Raw genomic sequence first — 12,948 nt, 5'->3', positions numbered from 1 at the left:
CCCGAGTCGTTCCCAGGCAAGCTGGGTGACATAGTCTCTCCAGCGTGTCCTGGGTCTTCCTCGGGGTCTCCTCCCGGTGGGACATGACCGGAGCACCTCACCGGGGAGGCGTTCAGGAGGCATCCGAATCAGATGCCCAAGCCACCTCACCTATTTTCAGCTTGACCGTTTATAAAGGAGGTCGGGTTTTTTTTGGAGGGGGGGGGGTGTGGGGGGGGGGGGGGGTTGGGCACCATGTGTATATTCTGTCAGCAACGACAAACAGATTGGAGTTCTTTCTTTTAAATGCATTTATTTAACAGTCACCAGATGATGAGATACATTCTCTTGAAAAAAAGAAATAGACAACAAAACTGATATTCTTTTGAGATTTTTTTTAAAAACTATTTTACAATATTCTTAATATATAGATTTTGTACAAAATAAATGTAAGTAAAACAGGAAGGGGGAAGGGGGGGGTTGACATCTTAAAAAACAGGAGGAGGGGGGTGTACAGGCGCAACTACCACATTTAGGATTTGACAAAGACCAATCTCTTTCATAAATAAATATAGGAAAATTAGACATCACGTATAGCTCTCTTTTCGGATAGAAGAAGTGTGTCGCTTGCGCGTGGTGGCTTCGACGAACGCAACTTGCCCGTTTTTCTGTGAAGGCTCCCACACCTTTCCCCAACCAACACGTTCGACTGAAACCAGTGCGACCGAAAAGCCCTGCAATTGGAGGTGTGTTTCCCTCACTTAATGGTCTGATAGTCTCTGCCATGTTTTGACCTTTGGCTCAAACAATAACGCCCCCCCCCCAACACACACACACAACCCACCTTTTGCTTTTGTCTGCAAGCCCAAATGCACCGAGGGTCTCCTTGGAGGAGCCAGAGAAGACGAAGGGGTGGGGGGGTGTCCTCGCTATGACTCCTTCAAGGCCAATGAGAAAGAAAACCCCCCCACCCCCCCACCACCACCACCTTTCCCACCACTCTATTCTTCACCACATCCCCATGTACTCCACCCACCACCCCCACACTCACAAACACAGAGACAATCGAGCAAAGCACAGATGTGGGCGGGCGACCGAGCGGAGTCTGGGAAGAAGGTCAAATTTGCAACATCATTTCACCGACAAGAGTTTCCTCACTGCTAATACGTCAGCGCTGTTGGTCCTTAGAATTTGCGACGACACAACGACATCTACACAATAAACATACAGGGGGGGGGGAGGAAAAAAAGAGGGGGTGGCGGGGTGGGATGTGCGTGAATGGTTTTGCGAGCTTCTCATCAACCCGAGCCCCTTCCACAGTGGCTCCCCTAACCACCTCCCGAATTCCTCCTCCGCGTGTAAGGTATCGACCAACGCGGGCCTAACTGACCAAACTGTGATTTGACGGGAAGGTGCGTGTGAAAAGGGGGCGGGGAAAAGTCATGACCGAAAAACGATGTCGAAAAAGTGTTAAGGGGGGACTGAAGGCAAACATTTTCTTTGCGAAAAATAAATTCTCTGTGACCTCACTGTCGACTAAACACTGCATTCTGATTCCTATTTGCGTTCGTGGAATAAGAATGAAGGAGATGAATCCGTCACGTGCCGACCGTTGGCGTCCACTGAAAATGACGTCAAAATGCCCCTCCGGCTCACATTGCGAACGTCACGACTCACCTGCTGTCTGGGTTTGGTCATGTGACCTTGGCAATTTGAGCCCGAGGGGCACTTTGGCGTCAAATTCAGTTGGCGGTTGTCTTGACGGCAGAGGACAAAATGGCGGCAATTTGAGAGCAGTGAAAAGAGATGAATCACTGAAATAACCGCGAATGCAAGATTCACGAAACAATAGAATTGTTTCGACGAGCGGGGCCACGTTATTGCAAAAGAATGTTTTTGCCTTGAGTTCGCCCCCCTTTAAGGGCTAAATTTCATTTCAATCTGGTCGAAAAGTGGACGCTGACATTGGCATCGCACCAGTTCGTCCTGGCCTCTCTCAACAACCCCCCCCCCCCCCCTTCACCACCGCCTATTCCCCTGCTCAAGTGAGATATGGGAGGACAATGTGTTAGATTCTCAATAATGACGCATCGCTGCCGCATCACTTTGGAGATTAAAAGCAAGATGCTGAATTTCAATCAAGCCCCATTAATGGCTCGCTGTGAGTAATGGCCACTTTGTCTCCGCTGGCAGGCGAGAGGAAAGAGACAGAGAGAGTGAGAGAGAAACACTTCCAGACAGCGGGTGCAAGCGTGAGAGAGCGAACGGCTCCAGAGGCCCAGGTGAGACAAGGTGAGACAAGTTTTTAATTCACCAAATTGCATGCGAGCGAATAATGATAGAATCCATTTGGCGATGTAGTGACAACACGCCTCGGCCGGATGGCAAGGGGACATTAACGAAACATCGCATCCAACAGAAGAGTCAAAAGTGCCAAGGTCCGGATGTATGAAGCCGTAAATTACGAGAACGCCGGCGCTAAGACATGGGCGAGAATTGATTGGATCTCATGAGCGTTGAATTTCATTATGAGGAAACCGGTTCCGGATCAAAAATTGATTTGCATTTATTGAGTTTTTGCTCCGGTCGTCTGTGCCGCAATTGTACTGCAGCAAGGGTGTTTTCATTTATTTATTATCGTTAACAATGTTTGGTCCCCGCTTGTGACGATGACTGATTAAGGTTCCTATTGGAGTTTGACGTCTGACACTTGATCAACTCGGAGAACGATCCGGGTTCTGCGGGAGCCGCTCTGCGAACGCACTTGCGATAAAGTGCACCGGGAGTTCGTCTCTCGTGGTGGATGAGAAGCGACGATGCTGAGAGATTGTCATCACAGTATATAGCTGATATGAGGAAATACCAAAATGAGACATGAGCTCGGCCTCACAGGGGAGAGGTGGGGTGTGGGCGAGGCGGGGCGGGGCCAAAAACAAAAAAGGGGTAGGGGGTGACGGACAACAAAGAAAGACATGGTCCTATAGTCTCTGTGTCAAGTCAGGTATGTCACAGTTTGAGCACAGTGCTTCATGGGTACGATTGTTCTTTCGTGGGCGCCAGACGGGGGGTGTCAGAGTTCAGCCGGGGACCCAGCTCTGGTTGCTGTGGCTTTGCTGGGGACCGGCCAGTCCGCTCATTCCCATCCCCATGCCCATGGTCACACCCATGCCCATCCCCATTCCGATGCCCACCCCCTGGGCCAGGGAGCAGTCAAAGTTGAAGTCCATCTCCTCTCCGGAGTCCATGATGTCATGGAGGAGGATGGACTCCACGTCACAGTCCAAGCTGCCCTGGAACATGTCGATGTCCAGGTCAGCGGGTAGTCTCTCGTGCGGGTGGGCTTGGTGGTAGCCGTGGTGGTACCCCCCTGTGCCGTTACTGCCGACCATACCCTGACCGTGATGGAAGGGTCCGTTCGCCATGGCTTGGTGCTGTGGATCGGTATAATGGTTGTGACGGGGGTGCGGATGCGGCGCGGTGGCCAAATGGCAGGAGTCCTGGGGCATGCCCAGCATGCCCGCCGGGTTGGGGGGCAGCGTGGTCGACGCCGGGAGGTGGGCGTGCGACGGTGGGCTGTACAGGTAGGGAGTTTTGTGATTGTAGCTCTGCAGCCGGTTGCCGTTGCCGCACGGGTTCAGGGGCGGCGCTCGGGGCGGGGTGTGGTTATGGCCGAGGCCGTGAGATGAGTTGTGGTTGTGAACGGATGTATGGCTGTGAGTTCTGTTGTGGCTGTGACTGTGACTGTGAGGTCCGTTGTGGCTCTGGCCGTGGCCGTCGTGGTGTCCGGCGTGGTGACTGTGAGGGTTGGAGCCGTTGCACGACATCAGCGGATGGCCTTCTCTCTTCAGGCCCAGCATCATTTCCTTGGGACAGTACGGCTGCCCGGTCGACCCTCCGGTCAGAAGACTCTGCAGGGCGTTGGTGCTGGAATAGGCTCGCATCGTTCCGGAGAACCTGGCCGGTTTATTTTCTTGAATGGTTTGCATGGGCGAGTGGTGGCGCATCATGCCCATACCTGCCGTACCGTACCCCCCTGTTCCGTAGGAGGACTGGCTCTTCACTCCAAAACTGTAGTGGTAGACTGAGGTCTGGTGCTTCTGTCTGCCGACAGACGGATGTTGGTGTTGCTGCTGTGAATGATGGTGATGATAGCCATCTTCCATCAGCTGCTCATCGAGACTGATGGCGCCTGTCAGGCTCGCCAGCTGAGGCAATTGCTCAAGGGGAGGACAGCGGTTGGCTGCCCCCATGGACGGAGAGCGGGCGGTGGGCGACGGGTAGAGGCGGGGGGAGGTGGAGCAGGAAAGGCCTCCCTCGTCGGGTTCCTCCGGTTCCCCCTCCGCTAGGATGGGCGACAAACGCCCGCTCAGGGTGGAGGCGGACGAGCTGGCCCTCGAGTGGAGATCCGTCCAGGCGTCAAACTCACTGTCCGTCACTGAGGTCCCTCCAGAACCAGGTAGACCTTTATGCGGCGGGCTGCCATGGTCCGGGGAGCTCTGTAGGCCCGCGACGGCCGACCCCGCTCCGATCCCAGGACGTCCGACCCGCTTGCCTCGAATGCGACCTTTGCTCTTGAGATACTTAGTGCTGTTGTCCATGGAGACGGCTCGCCGCCTCGGAGCCTTGCCCATCTTCCCGCCGTCGGGGTTCAACATCCACCAGGAGCTCTTTCCCGTGCCCTCGTTCTGAACGCGGATGAAACGGGTGTGAAGCGACAGGTTGTGACGAATGGAATTCTGCAGAGACACAGAAGAAAAAGGTGGATTAAGGATCATATTAAGACTAGACCTCCAGAGGACACGGGTCCATATCCTTGTCTGTGATCAGGCCTGAAAGCGACATTGTGGTTCTTTGGTATTTCTGTGACAATGACAGCGAACTCTCACTTCACGGTGGAGATCTGCCCCCCCCCCCCACCACCACCACACACACACACACACTCACACACATACACAAACAGCTTCAGAGGACAGTGGGAGCTACCAGAGGCGCGCTCAGACCCTGTCAGCCAGCGCCAACCCGAACCGAGCCACGCCGCCGTCTTCCGAAGCGCTTCGGCACGCGTGTCGGTCCTCCTACTTTGGCTCCCATCAATCCGGCTGTCCTCCTCTTCTTCTCCGTTCAGAACGGGCCCTGATGTGGAGCTGCTGTGGATGGCTGTTGTGCATGTTTGAAGTCTGCGCCAGGCTGGCTGAGTGCCAGTCGCTCTCCAGAGCGTGCCTTGAATGGGAGGATGTATCGAGAGATGAGCTGGGGGGGCAAGGAAGGCTAATGGATGGATCCCAATTTCCAATGTCTATTGCCACTGCCAATCTCCTTCCTCGCCTCCCCTCCATTTTTTTTTCTTCATGTCCCCGTCGCAATCGCCCAATTTCTATTCCGTCATTGAGTGCCTCTTCTTTTTTCCGTGTCGTTTCTTATTTCCCCACATTTCTTCCGCGCCCACAACAATCATTTTCCGCGTCTGCTTTCAATCGCTCTGCCGTCAATTATGCAGTGTGTCACCAATTACTTTCCCATTATCCTGCCGCTGTGTATAGTCAGCCACTCGGTAATTCAGAGGATCTCGTTTTTGTATTATCGTTTACGTTTTAAGGGTTGCTGGATGCGGAAGTTCAGAGCCACCCGCCGAAAATTTGCCACGTTTTTTTTAGGGGGCGGGGGGTTGCGTGCCAAGCACTTCGGCAAGCACCCCCTGTGGTTTGGGAATGTAGGGCGACAATAGGTTCATTGAAATCAAGGGGGTACACACACTTCCACCGTCTCCATTATGTTTCGGATTATTTGTATTCACGGCGAAATGTGCGCCGGGGAAACAAAATAAATCAAATTCTGGCAGAGAACACGCAGCGAGAGGCAGAGACGGGGGGGGGGGGGGGGGGGGGGGAACGAACTGAATTCAGGTGATCTGAAAATGCCTCCTTGGGTTATCTCGCTGTGACACCTCCGGCGGCGCGGCGCCATGGCAACCTGGTAAACGCGCAACGGCAGAACTATATCATATTGTGGTGAGCGATGGAAGGAGAGCGGGGGATGGGGGGACGGAGGAGGGGGGGAGGGTGGCGGAAGATGCGGGAGGTTCTTTTGATGCCGCTGCTCCAACACTAAACAGCCTTTCATCTCGGCTGTGCAAAGGCCCGCAGGGGACGTCGGCTCCCCGCTACTGACGGCTTTTTGACGCACCAACTCCACCCCCACCCCCCCAAAAAAAATCACCCCCCCACCAACCGATCACACCCCGCTCCCCATCATTTTATGCCTTAAGTGAAATATTCCGTCTCTCTCTGATGATAACCTCGTCCACCCGCATGATGACGATTTCGAAGAACGGACCACGTCTATTCACATTAGCTTCTTTCACACTAGCCATGTAGGTCATTTTCTTCCGCACTTAAAACTCACCATTGTGTGTGTGTAAGGTACCGGCATAGGATGGGCGGTTGCAATTTCAAATTTGCCTGCTTCTGACGTACGATCGGGGACAGTTTTATCATCCGGGAATCACCGTCCACGCTGCTTTGTGTCCAAAGCATTTGCACAAGACATCCCATTCGCTAAGAAGGACCTCGTCCGTATGGACACAATGTGTAGATAGAATGTGTCTATGCAGCGTCCTCCTTACTTGCCCCTCGGGTCATGAGGCATTCCGTTAGTTTTACGTAAATATGAATCACCCAGAAAAAAATTTCACCAGTTCGACGATCGGATGTTTGCCTTGGACATTTTTGAAGGATTGTCAAAAGCCGACAAAAGCAAACATCCTTGGATCAGTTCTTTCCAAAATGCCAGACAAAAACTACTTCTGAGAGAGAAGATGAACTAAAGAGGGCAACAAAAACAATAAGGACGCATTTAAAAGTTAGATGACCATCATTTTTATTCTTTACTCTATTCTTTGTTTTTTACATGATGGGCCAACTCTCATTGTGCAATACTCTAATAGTAACATGTATTTGTTGCATATTTTGATGCATTTGTATGCTGTAGAAAACATTTATGTCCGAATTTTGGGAGGGCTTGGAACGGATTAGGGCATTTACATGGAAAACGCGTCTCGATTTACAAAATTTTCAAGTTAATGAATTTCTTCCAGAACCAATTAATTTCATAAGTAGAGATTCAACTGTATCTAAATGCACAAAGCCCCAACGACCAAAGGTGCCAGTGTGCCGCTTTGGTGAGGGCTGTCTAAAAGGAACAGGCAAGTAAACCTGTAAGGTGACAATTGGTCGACGACCGTCCAGACATGATTTTTTGTGGTTCTGGACAGAATGAAATGAACGACATTAGGCACTCCAACCAAAGACGTGAAAGAATGTCCGTACTTCGGAATTTATCACCGCATGCGTTCACGCTCGTGAAAAGCCTACGAGTGCTCCGACTCGCGTACAAAATTGCGTTCCAGCAATGTCGTTGGAATGGAACGATCTGTACATCCTCCTAAAACTTTCTCTGCAAAAACAAGTCTTTAAAAAAATGTAAAAACATTGCACCTTTAGCACAACTAAAGCTTTTTGAGATCATAACAATTCAAAATATCAGCTTGTGAAATCCTATACCAACATTAAATTCACACATACTGTACGTCCTCATTCAGACACCGAGGGCAAGCTCGGGTTTCTGCTTCTTCAGATGCCATTTGTGGCGTGTTTTCATGAAATGCCGGAGAATAAAAGTGTTCGTACACGGTTGTCACTGGAGTCAAGATGTGTGAAAAAGATTCCGAGCCTCTGCAGCCCATCTGAGAGTAAACGTGGCCAACCCCGGCCCAGCTGCACTTGCACTTCAGGCTAAAACTCTGTGTGACCCGTCTGATTCAAATCTCAATTTTATCCCCGTGTGAGGGAAGAGCAGCCACACTAAACTTGGAGGGATTTGCCGTCATCCCAAACCCTCTTTATCTGATGAATCCACCTGCTAGAGAGATTTGAGAGATTTCGGACGGCGGCCAGCCATGACGCTGGTCATCAGCATCAGCCGGGCTCCGAGCGCCACATGTTCTGGTTCGAACAGCTGAAATGAGAGGAAGGCTATGCCGGTGTTTTCTACCGTGTGGGTGTTGCGCTTCATTTCAGCTTCTCCCGGGTCTCAGCCTTGCGGGGGCAATTTTGGCCAAACGATGGCCCTCGAGCCCCCAAAACAGGCAGTCGCTACTAATCCATCTCTATCCCAGCGTAATCCCCGACAATCCTGAGCTAATCCCAAGTAGATTCAGGGGCACTCCCAGCTGGGCGTCTCGCGCAGAGCCGAGCCAGGTCACCGTGGATGCGGCGGGCGAGCCCGGATTCGCTAGCGACGCCGAATATTAACGTGGAAACGATCCTATAGAATGGGATCGTTCCACTTCCGAGGGTTTACAAAAACCTTGACATCATTTGAAATCGGAGTGTGGCCCTGATAAATCATCTTAAATGAGCTTCATGTTGAGAAACATCAGACGACTCAAAAATTCCAACAGATGTAGAATTCCGCAAAACTCGACTCATGTTCAATATTTGCGTAACAATCACTTTTTGCCTTCCGTGCGAGTATAACGGCACCGTTGGATTCTGACCCTGAATTACTAACACTGAATTTATCTATCTATCCATCCATTTTCTGAACCGGTTTATCCACAGAAGGGTCACGAGGGGTGTTGCAGCCTATCCCGACTGTCTTTGGGAAGTAGGCGAGGGACACTCTGAACCGGTTGCCAGCCAATCGCAGGGCTCACAAAGACGAACAACCAACCGCGCTCGTACTCACACTTCGGGACAATTTAGAGTGTTCAATCAGCCTGTCATGCATGTTTTTGGAATACCCGGAGAAAACCCACGCGAGCACGGCGTGAACACGCAAATTCCACATGCTAAGCCCGGAGCCGGGATCGAACCCACGACCTCTACACTGTGAGGTCGACACGAAAACCACTGGATCCACCAGGGCACACCACTGAATTTTACTCCCATCAAAAAATATTAAATGTATACATTATTTTAACCCATTCATGCACCCTGTAACCCGCTAACGAGATAAACTGAGTTTGGTCTTTGGCGCTGGGCTCGTCAAGGCCAGCTAGCTTCCGTCCTTGACTGGGGCCTAGCTAGCTTTGCCACATTTTCACCCCTTTCAGATGGAATAGAATCAAATCAAAAACTTTATGATGTATAAAATATTCATAGAATGGAAATTTTCTCCCCCCCACCCACACCCCCACACACACACACACACCACACCCCCGGCTCGCCGAGGCAGACAAATGAAGCCGGCAGAAACATACAATGACAGGGGAACACACACATCGCACGTTCGGGTCCGGGAAACGACTTCCTATTCAAATCATTCCCACCCTTTAATACAACGGGGCCTTCGAGAAAGGCCGCTAAATAATTAATGAAGCGGCGGCAGGGTCTATACAGATGCACTTTCTGCTCCTGGAATATTTGGGGAGGGTGAGGGGGGTGGGGGAACACACACACACACACAGACAAGAATTCAGAAAGTAGTTGTTATGGTTTGCAGACCATCACACACACACAAAGCGAATTAGGTCAAAGGGGGATAATTTGGGTTATACACTAAAAGAGGATAAGGTAATTGAGAAGCACCAATCACAGCCAATTAAAGTGAACAAAATTCTCCTGGCTGATTAGAATCGAGACTCATTAGGGTCTAAACGGCCAGGCGGCTTCTTTGGCTATTTCGACAATGGACGGGCAAAGCATCCAAATGGCTTCTTTGGACTCAAAATAAAAAGCTGCACAGCAAAAACGGAGAACTGGGGAGATGGTGAAACAGACGTAATCCACCTGCAGCAACAACTCGCCAATGCTGCTGCGCGATGATGATTTTGTGTAAGGTACTCATCACGGCAAGGAAAAGACAATCAACCCCCTGCGGATGTGGAATATTATTTCTAAAAGACGACTCGTCACTGACGATGCTCGGTTCAAGAAAACTAGAAATGGATGAGTGTCGTCAGAGTGTCGACAGCATGTGTTCCTGCGACGTCTTCACACATGGGGGTGGGGGGGAATGGGGGGGGCAAAGGCGAGCCAGAGCGGCCGACGCACTTTTGTCTCATTTATTGAGACAATAACACAATAATGAGTTTGCTGCCGGCCACGCCGCTCATCCCGACATTCGTAAATAAATCTCGGCGATGTCTCGCGGCTACCGGGCCAGGCACCGCCCCCTTCAAGCCACACGCATACGCACAGAGACACGACAACGTGTATTCTACGGGATTTCCGATATCTAGGAATATATTTCATGCTTGCATTCGATTTTCTCGTGTGTTCGATTCACTTTAAAAAGTGAATCACAGTCAGTTCAATTTCAATCTGGCATATAAGACCCCCCCAACCCCCAACCCGCGAACAATGGAGGTTCACTGTACTTGTGAAGGACAAACTTCAAAGAGACGTCTCACGACGCTAGTGGCACAAAAATGCTACCAAAAAAAATTGCATTCTTTTGTTTTTTTAAATTCAAATTTATACAGGCAATCATGCTAACGTTTGGGCATCCGTTAGATAAGATAAGATAACCTTTATTTGTCCCACACTGGGGAAATTTGCAACCATCCTTATTTTTAAACGTACACGGCATATAGAAAAATGTGATTGAATAAAAACATGAAATTGTCTGGGTGGCCCTAAATGTTTAAATGGTAGTCTTTCCATACATCCATCCATTTATTCATTCAATCATTCATCTTCCGAGCCGCTTGATCCTCACTAGGGTCGCGGGGGGTGCTGGAGCCCATCCCAGCTGTCTTCGGGCAGTAGGCGGGGGACACCCTGAATCGGTTGCCAGCCAATCGCAGGGCACACAGAAACGAACAACCATTCACACTCACACCTAGGGACAATTTAGAGTGTTCAATCAGCCTGCCACGCATGTTTGTTGGAATGTGGGAGGAAACCGGAGCACCCGGAGAAAACCCACACAGGCCCGGGGAGAACATGCAAACTCCACACAGGGAGGCCGAAGCTGGAATCGAACCTCTGCACTGTGAAGCCGACGTGCTAACCACTGGACTAACGGGCCGCCCGTCCATCCATTTACTGATCTGCTTTATCCTGCAGTTCGGAAAATGAATGAACGAATTATTTCCAAATATGTGTATTGATTACTTCACTGTGGTATTTTTTTTTGCATAGCAGTTGGTGTTTAGCCATCATCGCGATACTCTTTAGTGACTGGTAAGAGTGACTTTAGAAAAACAGGATGTTTGTTGTCAAGGCTGTTGACAGTCTAATTATATTTCACCAACAAGGAAAAGACCGGCTTTGTGCGGTTCGTTGCCCGTGTTTTTTGTTTAGGTTTGACTGGAACGCTTTGAGGTCGGACCTCGGGAGCGCCACGTGGCTTAGATCTGATTTTCCCATCTGTCTCGAATAAGTCCCGATGATCCGGTCATCGGAGAGTTTCTACAACAGCCTCGAAACGACTCCGAACTGAGACGTTCACTCCGATGCTAGCGCTAACGTGACATCATTGTGTCCAGACCGAGCTAACGTTCTTGTAGATGACTGAGAGAAATGATCTCGGTTTGTTTTACAACACTGTTGACAGTTTAATCATATATTTACAAACAAAAACAAAACACCAGTGTGGTCGCTTGACTGGAACGCTTCGAGATCGGACCGCGTTAGCGCCACGCGGACTGGAACGCCTCCAAAAATCTTCACCAAGGAATGTGGTTGCTACGGTAAAATGCTAACAAATGAAACACTGTACAGTCCAAACTAGTCCAAACTTTTTTCTCTTTCTCCTTTCTTCTTTCTACATACATTCTTGCTGCTGGAGGCTGTAAATTTCCCCAGTGTGGGACGAATAAAGGATATCTTATCTTATCTAGTATTTGTACAAACACTGGAGGATGTTCTATAACATCGGCAACAATGCTAGCGCTAACGTGACGTACCCAGTCTGAGTCAAAGTTGACTACTGTGGGCATAGAACGCATAATTATATAGTGACAGAAAAAGAATAGAACAGTCGTTGCGCCCGTGCTTTTCTTGATACTCAAGGTAGCATTTTTCCGATTTTTTTTCCTCCTTCTTGAATACATCAAAACACACACACACACACACACAACATAACCTAACACTTGATATTAATCTCGTTGTTTACTTTCACTGTGTTGTTTATTGACTGTCGCTATTGCGATTGTCAAATCAAATGGAAAGCGCCAAGCTATAGTGTTTTTGTCTGTGGAACATATCCTCAGTTGCAATTGTAACAGGGCGGGGGGGGGGGGGGGGGTCCAAATCTAGTCCTCAGGGGCCCCGCTTCAATATGTTTTTAGATGTCTCCCTACTCTAACGACGCCTGATTCTAACGATCAGGATTGTTTTATCAGGCTACTGAAGATGCCAAACCCGCACTCTGCCCATCTGCAGACTTTCGTCGTCTTTCGACAGAGCTCTAAGATTTTTTTTTCCGAGCCGCTTGATCCTCACTAGGGTCGCGGGGGGTGCTGGAGCCCATCCCAGCTGTCTTCGGGCAGTAGGCGGGGGACACCCTGAATCGGTTGCCAGTCAATCGCAGGGCACACAGAGACGAACAACCATTCGCACTCACACTCACACCTAGGGACAATTTAGAGTGTTCAATCAGCCTGCCACGCATGTTTTTGGAATGTGGGAGGAAACCGGAGCACCCGGAGAAAACCCACGCAGGCCCGGGGAGAACATGCAAACTCCACACAGGGAGGCCGGAGCTGGAATCGAACCCGGTACCTCTGCACTGTGAAGCCGACGTGCTAACCACTGGTCTACCGGGCCGCCGAGATCTAAGATGCCACAACCAAAGCTTTCGCCGATGGGAAAGTAGCAATTGGTGCTGAGGTAGGTATTAGCTAGGTTAAACCTGGGTTGTCGGTGGAAATTACAGTAAGCCCACATGTCTATGTGCATTTTTTGCTGCATTTTCTTCCCCATCCAAATCATCTGTAAGCCGTTTTTTGAGGACAAGGAAAGG

The 12,948-nt window shown here is 50.1% G+C and overlaps 1 protein-coding gene across 1 annotated transcript in view; it reads right to left on the bottom strand.

Moving 5' to 3' along the window:
- Positions 1-272: 272 nt before the first annotated feature.
- LOC127600477 (forkhead box protein O3-like) overlaps positions 273-12,948 on the bottom strand; it is a 55,056-nt gene continuing 42,380 nt past the window's right edge. Inside the window, exon 2 of the mRNA XM_052065072.1 lies at positions 273-4,715. Within this exon, the coding sequence (XP_051921032.1) occupies positions 3,057-4,715 (1,659 nt within the window). The 3' untranslated portion in view covers positions 273-3,056. The remainder of the gene's footprint in view (positions 4,716-12,948) is intronic.

This window comes from Hippocampus zosterae, chromosome 5, assembly GCF_025434085.1.
Source record: "Hippocampus zosterae strain Florida chromosome 5, ASM2543408v3, whole genome shotgun sequence".
Taxonomy (NCBI): Eukaryota; Metazoa; Chordata; class Actinopteri; order Syngnathiformes; family Syngnathidae; genus Hippocampus; species Hippocampus zosterae.
This window is presented reverse-complemented; position numbering and strand designations above follow the sequence as displayed.